Source organism: Mustelus asterias, chromosome 24 (genome assembly GCF_964213995.1).
Source record: "Mustelus asterias chromosome 24, sMusAst1.hap1.1, whole genome shotgun sequence".
Classification (NCBI taxonomy): domain Eukaryota; kingdom Metazoa; phylum Chordata; class Chondrichthyes; order Carcharhiniformes; family Triakidae; genus Mustelus; species Mustelus asterias.
In genome coordinates, this window is record NC_135824.1 from 47,986,062 (window position 1) to 48,013,748 (window position 27,687).

General features: G+C 49.2%; 1 protein-coding gene across 3 annotated transcripts; it reads right to left on the minus strand.

The window, feature by feature from the left end:
• Positions 1–9,034: 9,034 nt before the first annotated feature.
• Positions 9,035–26,065, minus strand: LOC144511078 (uncharacterized). 3 transcript variants are annotated; one of them, XM_078241053.1, is made up of 7 exons: positions 24,870–26,065; positions 22,338–22,437; positions 18,852–18,918; positions 15,885–15,980; positions 12,216–12,307; positions 11,383–11,457; positions 9,035–9,243 (listed from the first exon to the last, which is right to left on the minus strand). In XM_078241053.1, exons 3-7 carry the CDS (start codon positions 18,891–18,893, stop codon positions 9,186–9,188), a joined length of 363 nt encoding a protein of 120 aa, XP_078097179.1. In that variant the 5' UTR covers positions 18,894–18,918; positions 22,338–22,437; positions 24,870–26,065; the 3' UTR covers positions 9,035–9,185. The 3 variants fall into 3 exon arrangements, with proteins under 3 accessions (XP_078097179.1, XP_078097181.1, XP_078097180.1); XM_078241055.1 differs by having other exon boundaries at positions 22,338–22,434; positions 24,870–25,310; XM_078241054.1 differs by lacking the exon at positions 24,870–26,065 and adding an exon at positions 23,952–24,018 and having other exon boundaries at positions 22,338–22,434.
• Between the last annotated feature and the right edge of the window lie 1,622 nt (positions 26,066–27,687).

Genomic DNA, 27,687 nt, shown 5'->3' on the forward strand with positions numbered 1-27,687 from the left:
GCTCCGCATGCACGCTGGCACCTGGGCCCACGTCTGTGTAGTGGGTAAGGGATCTGAAACCCCCACACAGGGCCCTGGGGCGGGTGGGGTGGGGTGGGGGAGGGGAGGGAATCGCTGGTGGGGTCTGGGGAACCAATGGCTTCATTTTCTCAGTGACACAGCATTGAGGGGCCTCCCAACTGACATCAACATGAAGCATCGTTCCAGCGATCATCAATGGAAGAGGATTCATAATCGAGACAAATCTGAGACAAATTAGTCACAGGTGGTGGTGAAAAAACATTTAATTGCAATAAAGGTGTTTAAATAATAAGTTCTCACATAAGAAACGTGTGAACATAAAACGTTAGGGTGCTTAAATATCTTTCTAACTAGTGCAGTCCTTCACCCGTGCCATCTCAGTGCAACTACAACTTCCTAACCTTACCTGGCCTACCACTCAGTGTCTCCCCAGAATGTACATCGGAGGTGGAGGGGGCCAGCTGCCTACCTCGCCCCATGGCCTGTGATGCACGTGGCGGGCGTCCTCTGGAGGTTCTGGACCTTGAAGGCCCTGGCCTGTTTCCAGGTGTCTGGGATTTCCATGACATCCTCTCCATCCCACTGCCCTGAGATGCCGTGGTGTCAGGAAGGGGGGAGTCAGAAGGTGTAGCCACAGCCACAGTCTCCTGGCTGGAAGGCCTCGGCATGGGCTCGAACCCTTCCTCCTTTCTTGGGTTCCTGTGGGCCCCTGGGTTACTCCATGGGGTGGCAGCGCTTCTGCAGTGATCTCCAGAAGCTCCGCCATCATCTGGCACTGCCAGTCCTGGTGGACCACCCATGGTGGATGAGCCCTCAGTGATGGCCACCACAGTTGGGGGCCACCTGTCAATGGCTGCTGCAAGTGCCCTCTGAGACTGGCCCACACTCTGCAAGTCCTCAGCCATGGCCCTCTGCGACTGGGCCACGTTCTCAAGGGCTGCTGCCATAGCCCGCTGTACCTCAACACTGTCCTGCTGGGTCTCGTGCAAGCTCTCGAGCCTCTCAGCCATGGGCCGCAGAACCTCGTGAAGACTGTTCAGTCCCTCAGCTGTGGCCCCCTGAGACTCGACCGCGGCCCTCTGGGACTCTGCTTAAAGGTCACTATTGTATCTGCCTCCGTGACCTCCCCCGGCAGCGCGTTCCAGGCACCCACTACCCTCTGTGTAAATAACATGCCTCGTACATCTCCTTTAAACCTTGCCCCTCGCACCTTAAGCTCATGCCCCCTAGAAATTGCTTCAAATTGAGTGGAGGATTGACAGGTGGTCACTTCTTGACGCCAGACCGACCATGCTGTCACTGACAGCCCACCCATATCCCCTTCCCTGGAGAGCTCCAGTGCCCGCTCCTCAAAGGGGGTGAGGACCCGGCGGTCTGGCTCACCACCCCCTGTCTTCGCCCTCTCGCGAGTATTATGGTCGGTCTTCTCCTGTGGAGACAGAAGGAGCCATGAAAGAAATGGTGGCGTGACTCCTGCAGAGTATCAGGGGGGTGACCCTTAGAGGGCAAGCGCTGTGGGGCTCTTGGCAGGGGGGGGATAGGAAGGAGGTGCTAGGGGTCAGGGGCCGGAAGCATGCAAGGTGCTGGGGATGGGAGGATCTGGGGGAGATTTGGGGGAAGATGTTAGATGGGGTCCAGCACTCACGCCTGCTGCACGGATGAGGTCATTGACTTTTTTCCGGCACTGCTTCCCGGTTCAGGGGGGCCGGTGCCCTGGCACTGACGAGCTGGTGACTTCCTCCCAGGCTGCATTTCCATCAGCCCCCCTGGGTCTGTGTCCCGCTGGAGGGAAGAGGGTGTCCCGCCTTGCCTCTGCTGCATCCAGCAGCCTCCCCAGCTCGCCCTCAGAGAATCGGGGGGCTGGTCGTGCGCACATTTTGTGCAGGAATGTCTGCCTGCCTTTCCATTCCTAAGTTTTCATGGAGCTGCCCCTCGTTAGGGCAGATCAGTTGCAAGCAGTGTGGGAGAGCTTTCTAGCAAGTTCCATACAGTTCGCTTGTTAGCATTGAGGGGAAGGCAAGTGAGCACTTGCGGGTGTGCTGATGGGGAAGGGTGGGGGGGTCTTTGCCTCTATGATGATTGGGGACTGGGGGGGGGGGGGGGGGGCGGGGGGAGGTGGGATCAATCTGGGGGCAGGTGGGGCTGCTGCCATTCCACCTGCGATCAGTGGGGGAGCGGGTCGCGATTGGTCTGGGTGGCAGGGGGGTGGGGGATAAAGGGGTCAGTAATGTTGGGGGCGGGGGGGGGCCCAATGTCCGTGGGGTCCAGGGGGAGGCATTATGCGGCCCAGGAGGGATGTGGCATTCTGTTTGTCTCTGCGCATGTGCAGTTGGAGGCTCTGATCGGAGTTGCAGGGTTCCAGGCGTGCTAAGCCCCAACCACAGACTTGTGCAGCACGATTCAGACTCGCTGATATTTTTTCAGGCAGAGTGCGTATGGGGGCGCCTGAGAACGGGCCCAAAAAACGGATCTGAAACACTCCCAGTTTCAAGTCCGCCCAGCACTTAGACAAAACATGGTAAAATAGTGGCTGCTGTCTCTTCAGGGGTGTCTCAGGTCTGGGTTTGCCCTTCAGGAACATTGTCTCTGAAGGGACTGACTACCCAGTGTTCAGAGAAAACTCAGGAATTTGTGCTATTCTGGGATGAAACCGATAAGTACAAGAATGATTTAATTTATTATTGTCACATGTATTAGTATAAGCATCGTTTCTTGCGCACTATACAGACAAAGCATACCGTTCATAGAGTAAATAGGGGAGAAGGAAGGGAGTGCAGAATGTAGTGTTACAGTCATAGTTAGGGTGTAGAGAAAGATCAACTTAATGCAAGGTAAGTCCATTCAAAAGTCTGATGGCAGCAGGGAAGAAGCTGTTCTTGAGTCGGTTGGTACGTGACCTCAGACTTTTGTATCTTTTTCCTGATGGAAGAAGGTGGAAGAGAGAATGTCCGGGGTGCGTGGGGGTCCTTGATTACGCTGGCTGCTTTGCCGAAGCAGCGGGAAGTGTGGACAGAGTCAATGGATGAGAAGCTGATTTGGACTGGGCTAGATTCACATCCCTTTGTAGTTTCTTGCGGTCTTTGTCGGAGCAGGAGCCATACCGAGCTGTGATACATCCAGAAAGAATTCTTTTTCATGGTGCATCTGTAAAGATTGGTGAGAATCGTAGTGGGGATGTTGATTGCAGTGCTGAAGGAGTTGCACTTTGGAAGGAATCTTGGAACGACATTACACTCCCGAAGAGCTGTACCAAGAGATGGAGATCAAGAACATTGACTGGGAAGCGATGATGCAAGTTCTCACTAAAGGGTTGGAGCTTTTTCAGAAACACAGATACAGAATGTGATTGAAAGTTAACGCTGAGGAATGATACTCTGCCAGGTAAAAACGGAGCAGTGGAGAGAATGCAACATGGAGTGTGATCTGAAGTGGATCAGGCGGGTAAGTGGAACTGATCCACTTCAGATCAGCCATGATCTTGTTGAATGGCGGGGCAGGCTCGAGGGGCTAGATGGCCTACTCCTGCTCCTATTTCTTATGAATGGCAAACAGATCTTTGAGCTGATGTACGCCATCCGTAAGCAGCCATTCTCTCGCCTGAGCAGGAATGCCTGTGTCGCCCTAAATCACCTCCAGATGGCAGAGGATGTAAAGATTACAGAATCACAGAATCCTACAGTGCAGAAGAGGCCCATCGAGTCTGCATCGATGCACAAAATGCCCTGACCTGCGCCCATAGCCTTGAATGTTACGGCGTGCCAAGTGCTCATCCAGGTACTTTTTAAAGGATGTGAGGCATTCCGCCTCCACCACTCTCCCAGGCAGTGCATTCCAGACCCTCACCACCCTCTGGGTAAAGAAGGTTTTCCTCAAATCCCCCCTAAACCTCCCACCCCTCACCTTTAACTTGTGTCCCCTTGTAACTGACCCTTCAACTAAGAGGAACAGCTGCTCCCTATCCACTCTGTCCATGCCCCTCATAATCTTGAGCACCTCGATCAGGTCGCCCCTCAGTCTTCTCTGCTCCACCGAAAGCAACCCAAGCTGATCCAACGCCTCTTCATAACTTAAATGTTCCATCCCAGGCAGCATCCTGATGAATCTCCTCTGCACCCCCTCCAGTGCCTTCCCATCCTTCCTATAACGTGGCGATCAGAACTGCACACAGTGCTCCAGCTGTGGTTTCATCAAAGTTCTATACAACTCCAACATGACTTCCCTACTTTTGTAATCTATACCTCGATTGATAAAGGAAAGTGTCCCAGATGCCTTTTTCACCAACCGACTAACATGCCCTTCTGCTTTCAGAGATCTGTGGACTAACACGCCAAGGTCCCTTTGTTCCACAGAACTTCCTAGTGTTGTGCATCGTAACCTTTGATGTGGCACCTTGTCAAATGCCTTCTGGAAATCTAAGTCCAGCACACCCGCAGGTTCCCCTTTATCCACGATGCTTGTTATTTCCTGAAATAACTCCAATAAGTTACTCAAAAATGATTTCCCTTTCACAGAACCATGTTGACTCTGCCTGATAGCATCGCACTTTTCTAAGCTCCCTGCTGGAACCAGGAAAGTAACCTTTGGTAACAATCGAGGGCATGTCCTGCCCATTGGCTTACTAAAGCTTTCAGTTGACATTTTAAGAAAACATTTGGCTGAAAACCAATTTATATCCAATCATTCCAATTTGACAAACAGATTTACCTGAAATTCAGTGGGTTAGAACAAAGCAAAGTACAGCACAGGAACAGGCCCTTCGGCCCTCCAAGTCTGTGCCGATCATGATGCCCTAACTAAACTGAAAAAAAACCTTCTGCCCTTATTTGGTCCATATCACTCCATTCCCTCCATCCCTATTCATGGACCCATCCAGATGCCATTGAGATGCTAATGTGCCTGCCTCCACCACCTCCTATGGTAGCGACATCCTGATGAACTTTCTTTGCACACTCTCCCCAAAGCATCCACGTCCTTCTGGTAGTGTGGTGACCAGAACTGCACGCAATACTCCAAATAAAAGAGTTAGACCTGAAAGATTCACTTTGATTTACTCCTGGAAGAATGGGTCATTAAAGTTGTGGAGGAACTGTAGTGAATTGGTTATTTAAGTCATTTTCCTTCCTCTTGCAAGTGGAGGTGAACTCAGGAGCAGAACGAAAGATGTTGTTCCTTCTGTTGATCACAGCTACTACTGCCCTGTCATTAGACCATAATATATAGGAGAGGAATCAGGCTATTTGGCCCATTGAGTCTGCTCCACCATTCTGTCATGGCTGATATTTTCTCAACCCCATTCTCCCACCTTTTCCCCATAACCTTTGATCCCCTTACCAATCAAGAACCTATCTATCTCTGTCTTAAATACACTCAATGACCTGGCCTCCACAGCCTTCTGTGGCAATGAATTCCACAGATTCACCACCCTCTGGCTGAAGAAATTCCTCCTTATCTCGGTTCAAAAGAGTCGTCCCCTTACTCTGAGGCTATACCGTTGGATCCCAGTCTCTCCGACTAATGGAAACATCTTCCCCATGTCCACTCTATCCAGGCCTTTCCGTATTCTGTAAGTTTCAATGAGATCCCCCACCCACCATCCTTCTAAACCCCGAGTACAGACCCAGAGTCCTCAAACACTCCTCATATGTCTAAGTTTACTTCGAATTTTGGAGAAACTTTAATCATGTCAAAATCTTTCTGTTTTGGGTCTTTCTGTGTCAAATCACCGGTGGCTCGATGAGGTAGAAGGTTGTGGGTTCAAATCCCATTCTGGATGCTTGAGAATGTAATTACCAGCAGAAACTCCAGTGCGGCGCTGGAGGAGTGCTGTACTGTTGGAGGTGCCTTCTCTGGTTTGAAATGTTAAATCAAGACTTTGCCCCTTCTCCCAGGTGAAAGTAACAGATCTAATGAGGTTATTCCAAAGAAAAACAGTGGAGTTTGTCTCCAGTGTCTTGGCCAGGAATTTTGGAGACTATTCCAAAGAAGAAAAGGTGAGTTTTGTCCCTGGCCAATAATTATTCTTTCATCAACATCATTAAAAACATTTATCTTGTACATGTGGGATGCATTTCCTTCTCACACCCCTCCCCTCTGTGCACCCAATTATTGGCTCACACCATCATTTTATTAAGCCTCACCGACCAGGGGCATGTTTATTTTTATTCATTAGTGGGACATGGGCATCACCGGCTGGCCCGCATTCATTATCCATCCCTGCTGCCTTCATGAGCTCTTAGTATGACTGAGGGTCTCACTCGGCCATTTCAGAGGGCAGTTGAGAGTCAACCACATTGCTCTGGCCCTGGAGTCACATGTAGGCCAGACCGGGTAAGGATGGCAGATTTCCTTCCCTAAAGGGACATTAGTGAACCAGGTGGGTTTTTCCGACAATCGACAATGGCTTCGTGGTCATCAGTAGATTCTTAATTCCAGATTTTAAAAATTGAATTCAAATTCCACCATCTGCCGTGGCGGGATTTGAACCCGGGTCCCCAGAATGTTAGTTGAGTTTCTGGATTAGTAGTCTAGCGATAATACCACTTGGCCATCACCTTCCCTAACATATAAAAAATAGGGCACTGTATTCTCTCAGAGATGTGCTGTGTTAGTGGTACGTTGTGTTTTAGGAAGAGTCAATGTACCTTTAGCTGCCAAATGATACCACATCAGATTACTCCCACTGTCTGGGTTGACTGGGGGGCAGATGTTATAGACATCTCTCTCTAGTCTAGACTCACTCCCGGCTTTAAGTACAGAATCTGCAATTGGTGTGTGTAGAGGGGACTGTCCGAGCCTCTTCCTCCAGTTCATCGAGCGCGTAGATCACAGATACGTCTGTAATCTGGAACTACGACTCTCAGACAAAAGCTCATATTCAGTGGCAATCCACATTAGCAACAGAGCCTCATGAAATGGCCACTAACTTCACACAGTGACAATGGTGTGTTTTCTCTGGAGTGGCAGAGGCTGAGGGGAGACCTGACAGAACGTCTATAAAATTATGAGAGGCAGAGATAGGGTTGACAGTCAGAATCTTTCTCCCCAGAGTTAAAATGTCGAATACTAGAGGGCATGCACTTAGGGTGAGAGGGGGAAGCTCAAAGGAGACGTGGGGGCAAGTTTTTTTTTTACACAGAAAGTGATAGGTGTCTGGAACGTGTTGCCAGGGGTGGTGGTGGAGGCAGATATGATAGGGATGTTTAAGGGGCTTTTAGATAAGCACACGAATAGAGGGATATGGACCAAGGGCAGGCAGAAGGGATTAGTTCAATTTGGCGTCATGTTCGGCACAACATCATGGGCCAGAGGGCTTGTTCCTGTGCTGTACTGTTCTCTGTTAGTGACTGGCAATGATCAGTGAGCGTTGCACAATAAGCAGATAGGTGTCATTTTTCTGTAACTTTTGACACGAGATTTTTCACAGAGAAACCATTGCCACTGTCCAGGGGGCTTTGGGGAGAAGGGTTCCAGTGAACAAGAACAAGGATTTAAGGTAAGTTACACAAGAAACAGATGGAAATGAGGAGGATCTTATTTGACGCCGAGAGTGATTGTGATCGGAAAGGACAGTGGAGGCAGATTCAACAGGAACTTTCGAAGGGGAATTGGATAAATACTTGGAGAGGGGAGATCACAGGGTTCAGAGGAAACTGGGATGAGTGAGAATCATTAAAAGGGGCTTGGTGACCGGAATAGTCTGCTCATCCTACACCTGAAAGCTAAACCCGGTGGAGTATTTAACTGGGCATTGGCCGCATGAACAATAGGAGCAGCAGATAACCAATAGCCAGTGTGGCTGTCTTGTCTGGAGACAATACACATCTTTTTAGCCTGTCTTGATGCTCTCTCCACTCCCATTGTTTTGTTTCTTAAAGACTTGATTAGTTGTAAGAATTCGCATTCCAACCATTATTCATGTAAATTGAGTCTGTGTCTTTATAAGCTCTGTTTGTGAACAGAATTCCCACTCACCTGAAGAAGGGGCTTAGAGCTTCGAAAGCTTGTGTGGCTTTTGCTACCAAATAAACCTGTTGGACTTTAACCTGGTGTTGTTAAACTTCTTACTGTATCCAAAGATGTGCAGGTTAGGTGGATTGGCCATGCTAAATTGCCCGAGTATCCAAAGATGTGCAGGTTAGGTGGATTGGCCATGCTAAATTGCCCCTGAGTATCCAAAGATGTGCAGGTTAGGTGGATTGGCCATGCTAAATTGCCCCTGAGTGTCCAAATATGTGTAGGTTGGGTGGATTGGCCATGGTAAATTGCCCATAAGCGTCCAAAGATGTGTAGATTAGGGGAATTAGTGGGGTACTTAACATAAAGTTACAGGGATAGGGCGTGGAAGAGGGCCAGGGAAAGATACCCTGTCAGAGTCGGTACAGACTCGATGGGCCAAATGGCCTTCTTCTGCACTGTAAGGATTCTACGATTCTTTGAATGCTCTCCCCTTGTAACCATTCTACGGATCAGTTGTATTGTCAGCCGTGGGGTCGCTGCTGGAGAGCGGAGGGCTGCTGAGGGCTGAAAGATGCTTCCATTTGTTGAAAGTTGTCCACACGGTCCGATCGCGGGCAGACAGTGCATTTGACAAGAGTTGGTGGTGAGTTGGAGCTGCGTGTACATGTTGCCCGGTGTAGGGGGTGCAAACAATAGAAAATCCCATTGACAGCGGCAGGAGCAGAAGATCACATCATTGGCCAACGGTGGACCCCCCTCTGCCACTGCAAAACACACGGGGACACACACACAAAATCCCCCTTGCTGCCATGTTCCGGCACCTGTTCGGGTACACTGAGGGAGAATTTAGCATGGCCAATGCACCCTAACCAGCACGCCTTTCGGACTGTGGGAGGAAACCCACGCAGACACAGGGAGAACTTGCAGACTCCGCACAGACAGTGACCCAAGGCCTTTGTGTAGCTGAAACATGATTCCTGCTCCCTTGTATTCTAATCCCTGAGATATAAAGGCCAGGCTCTGGACCTCACTCTGATTACACTCTGACCCATATCTTCCCAAAACTTGTTTTTATTTACATTCTGAGAGAGTGGAATGTTTCAACGCACAGGATCATCCCACCGCAGTGTTCCACTTCATCACAAAGATAGGTTCTCCAGTGTCTGTTTGTGAGGGTAGCTGCCTGGTTTCATTCCACGTCCCACACTTTATGGCTCATCATCATCATCATCTATCAGAACCAGCGTCAGCTTGTCGAAGGCAGAGCTGGGGAAGAGTAAAGCGGAAGTTTAATGATTGAGTTTGGTACCCTTCCCAAACACTATATAGAAAATGTTGAAACATAGCGACTGTTGCATTGTAGAATGCTTCAAGTTTATTTATTAGTGTCTCAAGTAGGCTCACATTAACACTGCAATGAAGTTACTGTGAAAATCCCCTAGTCGCCACACTCCGGCGCCTGTTCGGGTACACCGAGGGAGAATTTAGCATGACCGATGCACCTAACCAGCACGTCATTCGGACTGTGGGAGGAAACCTGAGCACCCGGAGGAGACCCACGTAGAGACACAGAGAACATACAGTGACCCAAGCCAGGAATTGAACCCGGGTCCCTAGCATGGCCAATCAACCTAGCCCACACATCTTTACCTGTGGGAGGAAACCCACACAGACACAGGGAGAATGTGCAAACTCCACACAGGGTGGCACGATGGCACAGTGGTTCTGCACTGCTGCCTCACAACGCCATGGACCTGGGTTCGATTCCCGGCTTGGGTAAGTGTGTGTGGATTTTTCACATTCTCCACGTGTCTGCGTGCGTTAACTCCAGGTGAACAAAGAACAGTACAGCACAGGAAACAGGCCCTTCGGTCCTCCAAACCTGTGCCACTCATTGGTCCAACTAGACTATTCCTTTGTATCCCTCCATTCCCAGACTGCTCATGTGACTATCCAGGTAAGTCTTAAACGATGCCAGCGTGTCTGCCTCCACCACCCTACTTGGCAGCGCATTCCAGGCCCCCACCACCACTCTGTGTAAAAAACGTCCCTCCGATATCTGAGTCATACCTCACCCCTCTCACCTTGAGCCCGTGACCCCTCGTGATCGTCACCTCCGACCTGGGAAAAAGCTTCCCACTGTTCACCCTATCCATACCCTTCATAATTTTGTACACCTCTATTAGGTCTCCCCTCATTCTCCGTCTTTCCAGGGAGAACAAGCCCAGTTTACCCAATCTCTCCTCATAGCTAAGACCCTCCATACCAGGCAACATCCTGGTAAACCTTCTCTGCACTCTCTCTAAAGCCTCCACGTCCTTCTGGTAGTGCGGCGACCAGAACTGGACGCAGTGCTCCAAATGTGGCCTAACCAGCGTTCTATACAGCTGCATCATCAGGTGCTCTAGTTTCCCCCCCACAGTCCAAAAAATGTGCTGGTTAGGTGGATTGGCCATGCTAAATTCTCCCTCAGTGTACCCGGACAGGCGCCGGAATGTGGCCACTAGGGGATTTTCACAGTAACTTAATTGCAGTGTTAATGTAAGCCTGCTTGTGACGCTAATAAATAAACTTTAAACGACAGTGACCTGAGGCCAGAGTTGAACCCGGGGGTCCCTGGCGCTTTGAGGCAGCAATGCTAACCACTGTGCCATCGTGCCACCCTGTTATTCTAGTTGTTTACTTGCACCTTTTCCTGAATGAATGATTGTGATTGTTTTAAGTTCCTCCCTCCCTTTTACCTCTAGATTTGAACCCCGGTCCGCAAGCACTTGCAGCGAGTCCCATGCTTAAAAATATCATCACCCTCCACCTTATGGGCACTGCATCTAATGGTTGGATTGGTGCATCAATCAATAAATATGATTGACCGAGCCACTCCCAGTCTCTGCAGCCCATGGACCTGTATTGGAAGTAAAGGAGTAAAGTAAAATAAAGTTTATTTATTCGTTAAGTAAGGCAAGTAAGGATTACATTAACACTGCAATGAAGTTACTGTGAGGATCCCCTAGGTCGCCACACTCGGGCGCCTGTTCAAGTGCACTGAGGGAGAATTTAGCATGGTCAACGCATCTAACCAGCACGTCTTTCAGTCTGTGGGAGGAAAACGGAGCACCCGGGGGAAACCCACGCAGACATGGGGAGAACGTGCAGACTCCTCACAGACAGTGACCCGAGCCGGGAATCGAACCCGAGTCTCTGGCGCTGTGAGGCAGCAGTGCTGAGCACTGTGCCACCGTGCTGCCCACGGGCACCAATCATTCTAAACTTGAGAGAGACCCATCGTGGCAATGAGTGTGATTGCTGCACAGGGAGGAGTACAAGCAGAGCGAAGGAACTTTACTCTGCATCTGCTCCATTCGCTGGCACCAACAATCCCAGGAGTAGCCCTGAGCTGCACCGTACCTGAGAGTGTCATCTTCCAGCAGCTCCTCGGGTATTCCAGAATCATTTCTACCAAGATGAACTGGGATCCTGGCACTGAGGATGGGAAGAAGAATATTGCAGTCACTGGTGAACCATTGATATTTGTAGCCCTGTGAATGTTAAATAGCAAAGACAATGCACATCTAATCGATCTGGAGTAACGTTCACCTTCAAATTAATACTGACCCTCACTCTAACACTGACCCTCGTCCTCACCCTCAGACCCTCGCCCTCAGACCCTCGCCCTCAGACCCTCGCCCTCAGACCCTCGCCCTCACCCTCCAACCCTCTCTCTCGCCCTCAGACCCTCGCCCTCAGACCCTCACCCTCAGATTCTCGTCCTCGCCCTCAGACCCTCGCCCTCAGACCCTCGCCCTCAGACCCTCGCCCTCAGACCCTCGCCCTCACCCTCCAACCCTCGCTCTCACCCTCAGACCCTCGCCCTCAGACCCTCGCCTCACCCTCACCCTCTGACCCTCACCCTCAGACTCTCGTCCTCACCCTCACCCTCAGACCCTCACCCTCACCCTCAGACTCTCGTCCTCAGACCCTCGCCCTCTGACCCTCGCCCTCTGACCCTCGCCCTCTGACCCTCACCTCACCCTCAGACCCTCACCCTCAGACTCTCGTCCTCACCCTCAGACCCTCGCCCTCAGACCCTCGCCCTCAGACCCTCAGACCCTCGCCCTCAGACCCTCGCCCTCAGACCCTCACCCTCACCTTCAGACTCTCGTCCTCACCCTCAGACCCTCACCCTCTGACCCTCACCCTCACTCCGACTCCACGCTCTCTCTCTCTCTCTGATACTCTACCTATGTTTCGGCTGCAGCTTTCTCTGCAGATGTTGAATGGGTGTCTTTTGTAATTTCTTTCTCATTGTGTCCGACAGAACCATCTTCCGATGCTGAAATAGAAAAAGACGGAAAGTAACAGCCCAAATATGTGCGAGTTGGGAGGATTGGACATGCTAAATTATCCCTTGACATCAGGGGGATTAGCAGAGTAAATAGGTGGGGTTATAGGGATGGAGCCTGGGTGGGATTGTAGTCGGTGCAGACGCGATGGGCCGAATGGCCTCCTTCTGCACTGTAGGGATTCTATAATTCTATGTTTCTATGAAAGGCAGCTTTGCTCAATGATTCACTTGTCCCTTTTGTATGGTCTGAACATGGACCTTGAGATAAAAATATACCCTGAGCTTTAAACCTGTGCAATGTGCAGAAGGATGGGGCGGTTCAGGCAGACAGAACACAAGAGGGCTGAAGACATGTTCAGGATGGTGCAGGAGGAAGGATCATCAGTGAATATCAGCAAGTGACATTTACACTACACAAGTGCCGGGCAATAACCATTTCCAACAATAAAGAATCTAACAATCGCCCCTTGACATTCAATGGCATTCTTGATCAACTGGGCCAGTGGGCTGACGAATGGCAGATGGAGTTTAATTTAGATAAATGCAAGGTGATGCATTTTGGTAGATTGAACCAGGGCAGGACTTACTCAGTTAATGGTAGGGCGTTGAGGAGAATTACAGAACAAAGAGATCTAGAGGTACATGTTCATAGCTCTTTGAAAGTGGAGTCACAGGTGGACAGAGTGGTGAAGAAGGCATTCAGCATGCTTGGTTTCATTGGTCAGAACATTGAATACAGTAGTTGGGATGTCTTGTTGAAGTTGTACAGAACATTGGTAAGGCCACACTTGGAATACTGTGTACAGTTCTGGTCACCCTATTATAGAAAGGAAATTATTAAATTAGAAAGAGTGCAGAAAAGATTTACTAGGATGCTACCGGGACTTGATGGTTTGTGTTATAAGGAGAGGCTGGATAGACTGGGACTTTTTTCTCTGGAGCGTAGAAGGCTGAGGGGGTGATCTTATAGAGGTTTATAAAATAATGAGGGGCACAGATCAGCTACATAGTCAATATCTTTTCCCAAAGGTAGGGGAGTCTAAAACGAGAGGGCATAGGTTTAAGATGAGAGGGGAGAGATACAAAAGGGTCCAGAGGGGCAATTCTTTCACACAGATGGTGGTGAGTGTCTGGAACAAGGTGCCAGAGGTAGTAGTAGAGGCGGGGGCACAATTTTGTCTTTTAAAAAGCATTTAGACAGTTACATGGGTAAGATGGGTATAGAGGGATATGGGCCAAATGCGGCCAATTGGGATTAATTTAGGGGTTTTAAAAAAAAATGCGGCATGGACAAGTTGGGCCGAAAGGTCTGTTTCCATGCTGTAAACCTCTGACTCTATTCCCATCACTGAATCCCCCACTATGAACATCCTGGGGGTCACCATTAACCAGAAACTCAACTGGACCAGCTATATGAATACAGTGGCTACAAAGGCAGGTCAGGGGCTGGGAATCCTGCGGTGAGTAACTCACCTCCTGACTCCCCAAAGTCTGCCCACCATCTACAAGGCACGAGTCAGGAGTGTGATGGAATACTCCCCACTTACCCGGACAACAACAACACTCAAGAAGCTCCACACCACCCAGGACAAAGCAGCTCATTTGATCAGCACCCCATCCACAAACATTCACTCCCTCCACCACCAATGTACAGTAGCAGCCGTGTGTACTATCTACAAGATGTACTGCCACAACTCACCAAGGCTCCTGTGACAGCACTTCCAAAAACACAACCTTGCCCAGGACAAGGACAACAGATGTTTGGGAACACCACCACCTGGAGGTTCCCCTCCGAGTCACTCATTATCCTGACTTGGAAATATATCGGCCGTTCCTTCATTGTCGCTGGGTCAAAATTCTCGAACTCCCTGGGTGTACCTACACCACATGGACTGCAGAGGTTCAAAAAGGCAGCTCACCACCACCTTCCCAAGGGGCAATTAGGGATGGGCAACAAGTGCTGGATCAAGGCAGCCAAGCTCACACTGTGAAAGAATAGATTGACTTTAAAAAGGCAATGTGGTTGGGCTGGCCATATTCTATGGCATGAGAATTGTCTGATGGAGGTGGTGGATGGAAGATTAAAGGACCTGGAGTAAGAGAAAGAGAATAATAATGTTGGGATTCATGTCTTGAAATTGGAAATGGGAGGCCCCTAGGAAAAGGAAAAGGCAACTGTGACAGGTGGAGAATTGAGCAGAGGATTAGAGCTTGGAGCCGTTACTATAATTACCCAATGAGCCACAGCTTTAGGGGTATCAGGAGAGACAAAGCACATTGCAGGGATCTCGAGCAAATCTATTCATTGGCAGAATTTGCTGTGAATGGCAGATCCCACAGTGACCGACAGATCCAGCAGTGATCAACAGATCTCATAGTGACTGATAGATCCCGCAGTGATTGACATATTTCACAGTGATCAACAGATCCCATATCGACTGGCAGATTCCATTGTGATTGATATATCACATAATAATCAACAGATCCCAGAGGGACTGACAGATCCTGCAATAATCAACAGAACAGGACTAACAGATCCCTTTGCGATTGACACATCACATAATAATCAACAGATCCCAGCGGGCCTGACAGATCCAGTTGGTGTTTTGCCATTTCGATTCTGTTGTGGAGTTAGTATTTGCAAAATTATAAAAACTTGTTAAATGCTCAGAGTATCAAATGGCCTGGTCTGTTTCAAATAAAAGGTAGTTTTTTGCTATACTTACCAGAGTTTAAAAATAAAAGCAGGTGTGCAGTACACACGGGCAGTAATTGCTGCCAAGATGTTTTTGAATTTTACCCAATGAATTTGTAATGGGCATTCGAATAGCAGCAGCCTATTGGATATTAATTTGATGTTCTGATATCCTGTAAGCCAATCCTATTGTGCGAAATTTGGTACGTCATCAGGGGCATAAACCAGTTCCCAGCTCCAGAAAACGGCCAGAGGACCACCTGCCGGCGACTGCCATAGATCACAGCTTGAGAGAGACACACAGACCGCTCTCTGCCAGTGTAACAGCTACACTGATGTCTTAAAAGATAGCCTCATCTCAATCGTAAAGGCGCCAACAGACAGCAGAAGAAAGAACATTCCGGAAGACGTCAAACATGATTGCATTTTGGGAGTGCGGCGACTTGGGAATTTTCACAGTAACTTCATTGCAGTGTTAATGTAAGCCTACTTGTGACTAATAAACTTTAAAAAAAATGTATTTTGAGTGTGACTAAAAATTCTATTTTCTTTTTTGTTAATAAGTGGGAATTGGATTTATCGAAACAGCATTTCATTAGAATAGTGCTTGATTCGCTTTGTTAATAGTTTAGTTACCCTGTTCACTGTTAATTAGATAAATGAAGTGTTACTTGTTGATTTTACAGACAGAGACTGAGGTAGTTATTTTGATTTAACCACAGTGCAGAAAATCCCCCTTCTCACACGCACTTTAACAGATGACGAAGGAGGCACTTCTCTTTGTAACAATTCTCATGGCGGTGCGAGATTGGATCCAGTGGATTGCTCCTGGATTTGGGAGCTGGGACTGGTCGTGCTGTTATCAGTTACCTGCATCTCCGTGCTCTGAGTGGCTATTTTTTCCTGTGTCAAAACCACCATTTTATCCAGGGATTTCCGAAAGTGGGAGAGGCGAGGTTGTAAAATCTGAACATGAGAAAGGGACACAGTAAATGGGACGGATTAGCACGTCAGGAAGAGAGTGAGAAAGACAACTTTTTATATTCACCCTGAGGCACAATACTGGAGAGAACTATTCATCTTCAATATGATGGAAGGGTGGAGGGAATGATGGAGGGAGTGACCGACGCAGACGGAGGGAGGCCGACGCAGATTGGAGGGACGGACAGATGGAGGGAGGGACGGAAGAATGGGCAGAGAGTGCAATAGATGGAGAATGTGGGTGGGAGGGATGGGGGAGAGAGTGATGGGGGAAAGAAGGATGGAGGGAGATAATTCCACCGCCACGAACTGAGGCCAGGTGGGGAACTGGTACTGTACAACAGTACCACTGATAGTGCAGCACCCCCTCAGACTTGCAACGGGAAGATTCAGCTTCGATCGTTGCTCAAATCGTGGGAGCTGGACTTAAACCCGCAACCTCCTGATGCAGAAGCAAAGGTGCTGCCCACCGCACCACAGACAGTATCCACCACGCCACACAGACAATACCCAACGCACCACAGACAGTATCCACCACGCCACACAGACAATACCCATCCTGCCACAGAAAATACCCACCGTGCCACATAGACAATACCCACCGCCCCACACAGACAATACCCACCGCCCCACACAGACAATACCCACCATGCCACAGACAATACCCACCGCCCCACACAGACAATACCCACCGCGCCACACAGACAATACCCACCGCCCCACACAGACAATACCCACCATGCCACACAGACAATACCCACCGCCCCACACAGACAATACCCACCATGCCACACAGACAATACCCACCATGCCACAGACAATACCCACCGCCCCACACAGACGATACCCACCGTGCCACACAGACACTACCCACCGCCCCACACAGACGATACCCACCGTGCCACACAGACACTACCCACCGCCCCACACAGACAATACCCACCATGCCACACAGACAATACCCACCATGCCACAGACAATACCCACCGCCCCACACAGACAATACCCACCGCCCCACACAGACACTACCCACCGCCCCACACAGACAATACCCACCATGCCACACAGATAATACCCACCGCCCCACACAGACAATACCCACCGTGCCACATAGACAATACCCACCGCCCCACACAGACAATACCCACCGCCACACAGACAATACCCACCATGCCACACAGACAATACCCACCGCCCCACACAGACACTACCCACCGCCACACACAGACAATACCCACCATGCCACACAGACAATACCCACCGCCCCACACAGACAATACCCACCGCCACACAGACAATACCCACCGCCCCACACAGACACTACCCACCGCCCCACACAGACAATACCCACCATGCCACACGGACAATACCCACCATGCCACACAGACAATACCCACCTTGCCACACGGACAATACCCACCATGCCACACGGACAATACCCACCATGCCACACAGACAATACCCACCATGCCACACAGACAATACCCACCATGCCACACGGACAATACCCACCATGCCACACAGACAATACCCACCGCCCCACACAGACAATACCCACCGCCCCACACAGACAATACCCAGCGTGCCACATAAAAAATACCCACCGCCCCACACAGACAATACCCACCACCACACAGACAATACCGACCGTGCCACATAGACAATACCCACCGCCACACAGACAATACCCACCGCCCCACACAGACACTACCCACCGCCCCACACAGACAATACCCACCATGCCACACAGACAATACCCACCATGCCACACAGACAATACCCACCGCCCCACACAGACAATACCCACCATGCCACACAGACAATACCCACCGCCCCACACAGACAATACCCACCGCCCCACACAGACAATACCCACCGCCCCACACAGACAATACCCACCATGCCACACAGACAATACCCACCGCCCCACACAGACAATACCCACCATGCCACACAGACAATACCCACCGCCCCACACAGACAATACCCACCGCGCCACACAGACAATACCCACCGCCCCACACAGACAATACCCACCATGCCACACAGACAATACCCACCGCCCCACACAGACAATACCCACCATGCCACACAGACAATACCCACCATGCCACAGACAATACCCACCGCCCCACACAGACAATACCCACCGCGCCACACAGACAATACCCACCGTGCCACACAGACACTACCCACCGCCCCACACAGACAATACCCACCGCGCCAGACAGACAATACCCACCGTGCCACACAGACAATACCCACCGCTCCACACAGACACTACCCACCGCCCCACACAGACAATACCCACCGTGCCACACAGACAATACCCACCGCTCCACACAGACACTACCCACCGCCCCACACAGACAATACCCACCGCCCCACACAGACAATACCCACCGTGCCACACAGACAATACCCACCGTGCCACACAGACACTACCCACCGCCCCACAGACAATACCCACCGCCCCACACAGACAATACCCACCGCGCCACACAGACAATACCCACCGTGCCACACAGACAATACCCACCGCCCCACACAGACAATACCCACCGCCCCACACAGACAATACCCACCGCCCCACACAGACAATACCCACCGCCCCACACAGACAATACCCACCGCCCCACAGACAATACCCACCGCCCCCCACAGACAATACCCACCGCCCCACACAGACAATACCTACCGCCCCACACAGACAATACCCACCGCCCCACACAGACAATACCCACCGCCACACAGACAATACCCACCGTGCCACATAGACAATACCCACCTTTTGGGTGAGGGGGTTGCAATTGGTAACCTCTGCTCCGAGAGAGTCAGGGGAAAGAAGGATCTCACCTGTGTCTGTGTGTCACGATCAACAGTGAAGTCGTGCTTCATGCTGCGGGGCACTCTCAGCTGGATTCTACAAAAAGAAAATGTTACAACCAACTTGAAATTAAAAAAGGTGACCGAATGTGTCATTAATTGGACAGCCCACCGTGCTTGTAATTCAATCGAATCCCCCCCTCATTGGGAATCTCTATTGTACTCTGAAAAGTGTCGGTGAGCAGAGAGAATCCAAACAGACAAATCCTTATAAGTGACAGGGCAGTTTGCTAAGATGGTGAGAAAAGCAAATTGAATACAGGAGTTGGGACGTCTTGTTGAAGTTGTACAAGACATTGGTAAGGCCACACTTGGAATACTGTGTACAGTTCTGGTCACCCTATTATAGAAAGGATATTATTAAACTAGAAAGAGTGCAGAAAAGATCTACTAGGATGCTACCAGGACTTGATGGTTTGAGTTATAAGGAAAGGCTGGATAGACTTTTTTCTCTGGAGCGTAGGAGGTCTATAAAATAATGAGGGGCATGTAGATCAGCTAGATAGTCAACATATTTTCCCAAAGATAGGTGAGTCTAAAACTAGAGGACATAGGTTTAAGGTGAGAGGCGAGAGATACCAAAGTGTCCAGAGGGGCAATTTTTTCACGCAGAGGGTAGAGTGTGTCTGGAACAAACTGCCAGAGGCAGTAGTAGAGGCGGGTACAATTTTGTCTTTTAAAAAGCATTTGGACAGTTACATGGGTAAGATGTGTATAGAGGGATATGGGCCAAACGCGGGCAATTGGGATTAGCTTAGTGGTTAAAAAAAGGAGCGGCATGGACAAGTTGGGCCGAAGGGCCTGTTTCCATTCTGGAAACCTCTATGACTCTAAGTGGGTTTGTAATTCAAGGAATGGGATATAGAAGCAAAGGACTGCGATGAATGACATTATCTCATTGAACACAGGACAGTCTTATGGGGCTCGACCAGGTGGATGAAGGAAGGCTGTTTCCCTGGGTGATGAAGGATAGAACCAAGGGACACAGTCTCAGAATAAGGGGCAGGGCCATTTAGGACTGAGATGAAGAGGAATTTCTTCACTCAGAAGGCAGTGAACCTTTGGAATTCTCTGCCCAGAGAGCAGTAGAAGTTCAGTCACTGAGTACATACAAGACAGAGATCAAAAGATTTATCATAGATACAATCCCTACAGTGCAGAAGGTGGCCATTCAGCCCATCGAGCCTGCACTGACAACAATCCCATCCTATCTCTGTAACCCCATGTGATTGCCACCTCGCTCGTCCCCCTGACACTAAGGGGCAATTTAGCATGGCCAATCCGCCTAACCCTCACATCTTTGGAGTGTGGGAGGAAACTTGAACACCCGGAGGAAACCCACGCAGACATGGAGAGAACGTGTAGACTCCACACAGACAATCACCCAAGGCCGGAATTGAACCCGGATCACTGACGCTGTGAGGCAGGAGAGATAACCACTGTGCTACGGTGTCTCCTAGTTATTACAGATGTCAAGGGACACGGGAATAGTGCGGAAGATGGCATTGAGTGAGAAGATTTTTTAAAGTTCACTTGTGGGACATGGGCACACTGGCTGGCCATCAGTTAATTGTCCATTCCGAGTTGCCCTTGGAGGGCAGTTGAGAGTCAACAACGTTGCTCTGGCTCTGGAGTCAAGCGTAAGCCAGACCAGGTAAGGACAGCAGATTTCCTTCCCTAAAGGACATTAGTGACCCAGATGGGGTTTTCCGACAATGGACAACGGTTTCATGGTCATCAGTCGATTCTTAACTCCAAATATTTTTTATTGAATTCAAATACCGGGGTGGGATTCCAACCTGGGTCCCCAGAACATTTGCTGAGCTTCTCAATTAATAGTCTAGCGTTAATATCACTAAGCCGTCGCCTCCCCACATCAGTCATGATCAAGCTTCATTGAGGAGCAGCCTTGAGGAGAGGGATGACCTCCTCCTACTCCTGTTTCCTGTGTTCCCATGTAGATCATTCTAGAGCTTTCCAAATCGCTATCTAGGCCTCAGCTGGAGTTTTGGGCACCACACTCAGGAAACGTGTGAACGATTTACAGAAGAGGTTTACCAGGATGTTGCCAGGGACAAGGACTCCATTATGTGGGAGAAGTTGTGAACATTAGAACAGTTTTCCGTGAGAACAGAGAGGGTTAAGAGGTGACTTCAAGATGCTGCAAGGTTTGGATGGAGTAGAAAGAGAGGAACTAGTTCCTCCAGCTAAAATTATTGGGGAAAAATCTCATGGGACGATGAGGAGAAATGTTTTCACTCAGAGAGTTGCTAGAACTCTCAACTATGTACGGTGGTGGAAGCTGATTCCGTAAGTAATCTGAAGAGAGAGTTGGACAGGAACTCCAGAATGAGAAACACAGAGGATTACTATCGAAATTCAGAGTGTGGGACTCAACAAGACAGCTCTTTCAAAATCCAGCATTGACACTGATGGGCCAAATGGCCTCCTCCTGTGCTGTCAGCTTAGTGAATTATTTTATTTTCATACATTACCATCCATTTACACATTAAAAATCTGCACGCATGTCCCGTCGATGGCACAACTTTCCGTTCTCACGTTTACTGCCAAACTGTTGACGTTGTAAATTCCTATGTCCCTACAACCAATGGGAACTACTCTAAACAACAACAACAACTTGCGTTTATATAGCATCTTTGATATAGCAAAGCCTCCCCAAGCCTTTGACCTGTGGGAGGTAGGAGAGAGCGAGGACGCTGAGAAATTCCACAATGTTCCTTTTCCGAGGAAAAAGTGATTCAGGAGGAGTTTGGGATTTGGGAAGGAGACATTGACATTTTAGACAATCCATACCCAGCACGGCCAGTGCCAACATTCCCCCCTCAATTATCATTAAAAGCAGATTATTTGGGTCATTATCACAGTGTAGTTTGTGGGATCTTGCTGTGCGCAAACTGGCTGCCCTGTGTTTTTTACATTACATCATTGACTGCACTGTCTTTGAGATGTCATAGAATCACAGTGCAGAAGGAGACCATTTGGCCCATCGAGCCTGCACTAACAACAATCCCACCCAGGCCCGATCCCCATAACTCCACATATTTACCCTGCCAGTCCCCCTGACACAAAGGGGCAATTTAGCATGGCCAATCTACCTAACCTGCACACTTGTGGACTGTGGGAGGAAGGGGTAAGTAAAGGGACGAGAGAAAGATAAGGGTCTCCTTTCCTGTTTCAACAACAAACTATCCAATTGGTACCACCCCCCTGTTCTTTCACAATTGCCCTGCAATACTTTACAGGAACATAAGACTTAGGAGCAGGAGTAGGCCATTCGGCCCTTTGAGTCTGCATTCAGTCAAATCATGGCCCATCTAGTTGTGGTCTTAGCCCCATTCTCCTGAATGCACCCGCCCATAACCCTCAACTCCCTCGTCTATCACAGGGATGTGAAGAAGCGATTCTAATCTCCATCTTTTGTTCCCTCGCTGATACCTTCTCCGCTTGTTTTCCTTTCTCTTCCCCTTCGACTCTGACGAACCTTCCTCCAGGTTCCCCTCACCATTGGACTGCTCCGCGCCACTGGGGTTCTCTGCTGGAGAAACCAAACACATTCTCACAACTTCCTCAAACCTTTCATTAGAACATTTCCCCTTTTTACTCATACAGGCACCAGAATGTGGCGACTAGGGGATTTTAAATTTTAAACAACTTTAAACTGAAAGAGGGGTGGAGCTGTGGGCAGTGGTAACAGTGGGGGTAGCGGGTGGAAATAGGGTAAGAGAGAACTGAGGCAGAGGAAGTAGAGTTAACACACGTGTGTGAGAGAAAGAGAGTTAAATTAGTTCCTGAGACACGGGTGTCGCTGGCTGGGCCAGCATTTATTACCCATCCCTAGTTGCCCGAGGGCAGTTGTGAGTCAACCACATTGCTGTGTCTCTGGAGTCACATGTAGACCAGACTGGGTAAGGACGGCAGATTTCCTTCCCTAAAGGGACATGAGTGAACCAGATGGGTTTTTCCGACAATCACCAATGGTTTCTTAGTCATCAGTAGATTCTTAATTCCAAATTTTTTTAAATTGAATTTGAATTCCACCATCTGCCGTGGTGGGATTCGAACCCGGGTCCCCAGAACATTAGCTGAGTTTCTGGATTAATAATCTAGCGATAATACCATGAGGCTATCGGCTCCCCCGAACAAACAGAACCAAAAGTGATGGAAAAGTAATAAACAGAAGAGATCGAGAGTTAGGAAAATAAGATGAGTAGAAAACAAGAGCAGCAAAAGTGCACAAGTGGAAAAACTCAAACACGACAGTCATGTTGGAAAGCGAATAGTTGCAGTGCCATTTTCAAAATCCCATTGACAATCTCGGCTCAGGGAATTATATCACTGTTCCTTCACTGTCGCTGGGTCAAAATCCTGGAACTGTCTTCCTAACAGCACTGTGGGTGTACCTACACCACATGGACTGCAGCGATTCAATGAGGCAGCTCACCGCCGCTTTCTCAGGGGGCAACTAGAGCTGGGCAGCTGGTCTAGTCCATGAAGCCCACACTTCATGAACGAATAAATTAAAAACAATATCGTTTGAAATATTTTTAATTGTTCGCGTGTTCTGGACAGGAATGTCTTACCTGACATGTGACTGTCTACATGGCGGACTGCAGGAGAAATGGCCAAGTAAGGTTTGTAGAAATGGCGGTGCTCTATGATCCAGCAGAGTGCAAAGGAGAACTGCAGTGAAGGCCGGTCGGTAAGACAGCCTCACACAGATGGCACAGCGAGCTAAGCAGGCACTGTGTGGGCTGGCAGCATGACGCCAATTCAACAGGTACTCCGATCCCACATGTTAGCCGGTCACCGAAGAGAGAAAGGCCCAATGTTGGTGAGCCATTCCCCAGCACATGCAAATTAAATCACAGGTAAAAGTGCTAGGCAACACACAAGACTCAATTCATGACGAGGTGAAGGGGCTTTATGATGTGGTGGGGAAGCTCTTGTGATGCCATAGTCAGGGTAGTGCCCACAGCGAAGATTCTGTTCAGCTGGATTAACGAGTCACTCACAAGGTGCAATGATAATGAATCAAGAGTTCTGACTTACAAAACTTCTCAAACATTTATGTCTGGATTTCCTGCTCCCGCTCGCGGTGGGAATTGGTATGGGCCGGACTAGAAATTCCGGAGAGCAGTCAGATTTCTCAGGACGTGAAAATCCTATCCTAAAACAAAGTTAGTTTTGCAAAGTTTTTACAGAAGTTTTATCATAGAATCCCTACAGTGCAGAAGGAGGCCATTCGACCCATCGACCACAATCCAACCCAGGCCCTATCCCCGTCACCCCACATTTTTACCCCACTAATCCCACTGACACTAAGGGGCAATTTAGCATGGCCAATCCACCTAACCTGCATATCTTTTGGACAGTGGGAGGAAACCAGAGCACCCGGAGGAAATCCACACAGGAAGAACATGCAAACTCCACACAGTCACCCGAGGCCGGAATTGAACCCGGGTCTCTGGTGCTGTGAGGCAGCAGTGCTAACCACTGTGCCACCCCAAGGGTTATAGAGAATTGGCCAGGCTGACCCATTGATCAGGCGACAGGCACCCAACCCTCTGTGGATTAGGTTTGGACCCAGCTTACTCCAAGAGTGGCACATCCACCGGGCACTCACACCAACCTAAACCCAACTTTCCTTGCTGGTCTCTGCCCGATTGGCACAATGAGAGCTGAGCTGTGTGTGAAGGTTGAGGTGACCGAGAAAATGGGAAATGAAAAAATAGACAACCGCCAAAGGTACAAAATTGCCCAGTAATTACCTATGGGTAATGCCCAGCCTTTCCTCTGAGGTTTCGACGGGGGTCACAGTGGGAATCGTGTGGTGGGGCTAGGGGGGGTGGTTGGAGGGGGGGGGAGGGGAAACGGACAGTCCAGCCTCATTGGGGTCATCTCCAGCAAAAAGGTGGCACATAGTTCAGTGCAAGGGAGGGACAAGTAGCTGGGCAGATTGCAACTTACTTGAGAGAGGTCATCTGAATGAAGATTTTGTGACTCCTCACTTCTGTGCTACACACCGACCTGGCTGTTGGTCAGGTCTTTCTCCTCGGCCTCCCCTGACAGCTCCAGAAATGATGTGGAGATGCCGGCGTTGGACTGGGGTGAACACAGTAAGAAGTCTCACAACACCAGGTTAAAGTCCAACAGGTTTATTTGGTAGCAAATACCATAAGCTTTCGGAGCGCTGCTCCTTCGCGGCCCTCACGACACACGACAGCGCAGAGTAGAAACTGATAGCCAAGTTCCGCACACATGAGGACGGCCTAAACCGGGATGTTGGATTTATGTCACATTATCAGTAACCCCCACAGCTTGTCTGCAGAATCTCACTAGCTGTTCTGTCTGGAGACAATACACATCTCTTTAACCTGTGTTTAATGCTCCCTCCACCCACATTGTCTGTATCTTTAGGACCTGGCTGGTTGTAGGGATTTGCATTCTAATCAGTATTCTGTAACTTGATTTTGTGTCTCTGCCCTGTTTGAGAGCACATTTCCACTCCATCTGACGAAGGAGCAGCGCTCCGAAAGCTTATGGTATTTGCTACCAAATAAACCTGTTGGACTTTAACCTGGTGTTGTGAGACTTCTTACTGGGCTCCAGAAAGCACAGAGTGAAACACATTGATCAATGTAGAAACACCTAGCATCTCTCAGCTATTTACTGCTTACAATTGGAACATTGCCACCCCAGGTTACATATTACTGGCGTGGCACGGTTGTTAACACTGCTGCCTCGAAGCGCCAGGGACCCGGGTTCGATTCTCGGCTTGGGTCACTTTCATCTGATGAGGCCTTTGAGGAGGATTGATCCTCGATCAGGCTTCCAAAACTTTGCCAGCAATGGATCCCTTTTGATCTCCCAGAGCTACTGAAGGAACCCTGAGAAACACTCTTATTGTACTGAAGAATTAAACCACAAACAAAATATTATTACAGTAAGAAGTCTCGCAACACCAGGTTAAAGTCCAACAGGTTTATTTGGTAGCACGAGCTTTCTGAGCGCTGCTCCTTCATCAGGTGAGTGAAGGGTGTAGTCCGACAAGTTGACAATGGACTTCCCTGCAGTGGTACTGTTTTCTACTGTGGTTCCCGGGGGAGGCTTGGTGCTGCTGGTGGTGATGCTGAGTTTTTCAAGTTTCCTGTTCTTGGTGTGCATGTAGATGGCGTAGTTCCGTTGTCTCGTTTGCTTGGTAGGTAGTGTTTCGCAGCAAGTCTGCGTCCTGAGTGCAAGTTGAGAATATGGACTCTATCTTGGTTTCCAGGTTGCAGCATCTGCTGTAGAGCTGGTGTATGAGGTGGTTGAGAAGTGAGAGAGGTGCAATGGCAAAGTCTCTCAGTGTAGTCTGTGTTATAGGTTAACCCGAGTGGGTTCATGATCTGCAGTTCTTTCGGGATCTTATCTGCTTTCTTGCATCTTTGTGGAAACTTGATGTCTGTATCGATACGTGTGATCTTCTTGGAGATCCTCTCCACTTTGAGCCGGCAGTTTTCGGTGTTGGTGGTAGCCATGATGCGGAGATGCTGGCGTTGGATTGGGGTGGGCACAGTAAGAAGTCTCACAACACCAGGTTAAAGTCCAACAGGTTTATTTGGTAGCACGAGCTTTCGGAGCGCTGCTCCTTCATCAGGTGAGTGAAGGAGCAGCGCTCCGAAAACTCGTGCTACCAAATAAACCTGTTGGACTTTAACTTGGTGTTGAGAGACTTCTTACTAAGCCCCCCCAATCCGACACTGGCATCTCCACATCAAAATATTATTCCACAGTAAATATAAACATACAAAAATCAAACTTAAAAGATGTTTCCATGTATAAATTTATTATAATAAAAAAGATGTTATTCAACAAATGCTTCCAAATCTTACCTTTTTGTCATTTTCAATGGGCGCACCCACTCACACTCCCTGGGACATTCTCTCTTCCACCATCTTCCGTCGGGAAAAAGGTACAAAAGTCTGAAATCAGGTACCAACCAACTCAAGGACCGCTTCTTCCCTGCTGCCATCAGACTTTTGAATGAACCTACCTCGCGTTAAGTTGATCTTTCTCTACACCCCAGCTATGACTGTAACACTACATTCTGCACTCTCTCCTTTCCTTCTCTGTGATCGGTATGCTTTGTCTGTATATTGCGCAAGAAACAATACTTTTCACTGTATACCAATACATGTGACAATAATCATAGAAATCATAGAATCATAGAAACCCTACAGTGCAGAAGGAGGCCATTCGGCCCATCGAGTCTGCACCGACCACAATCCCACCCAGGCCCTACCCCCATATCCCTACATATTTACCCGCTAATCCCTCTAATCTACGCATCTCAGGACTCTTAAGGGGCAATTTTTAGCATGGCCAATCAACCTAACCCGCACATTTTTGGACTGTGGGAGGAAACCGGAGCACCCGGAGGAAACCCACGCAGACACGAGGAGAATGTGCAAACTCCACACAGACAGTGACCCAAGCCGGGCATCGAACCCAGGTCCCTGGGGCTGTGAAGCAGCAGTGCTAACCACTGTGCTACCGTGCCGCCCATTTAATAAATTAAATCAAATTCAAAATCATTTTCGCCATCCTCTTGGGCCTCTGAGCCTTGGCTCTTCTCGCCAACATCTCGCCCCCCCCTCCCCTGGCTGGACCCACCGTAGAACCTCTGCAGGAGTCCGGCGGATCCCTGGGGCTTCCTTGGAACCCAGTTGGGGAACCCCTGCCATAGTGCAACCAATGCTCAGCTCATATTGCCAAGGTTAATCAACATGCAACACCAGCTCACATT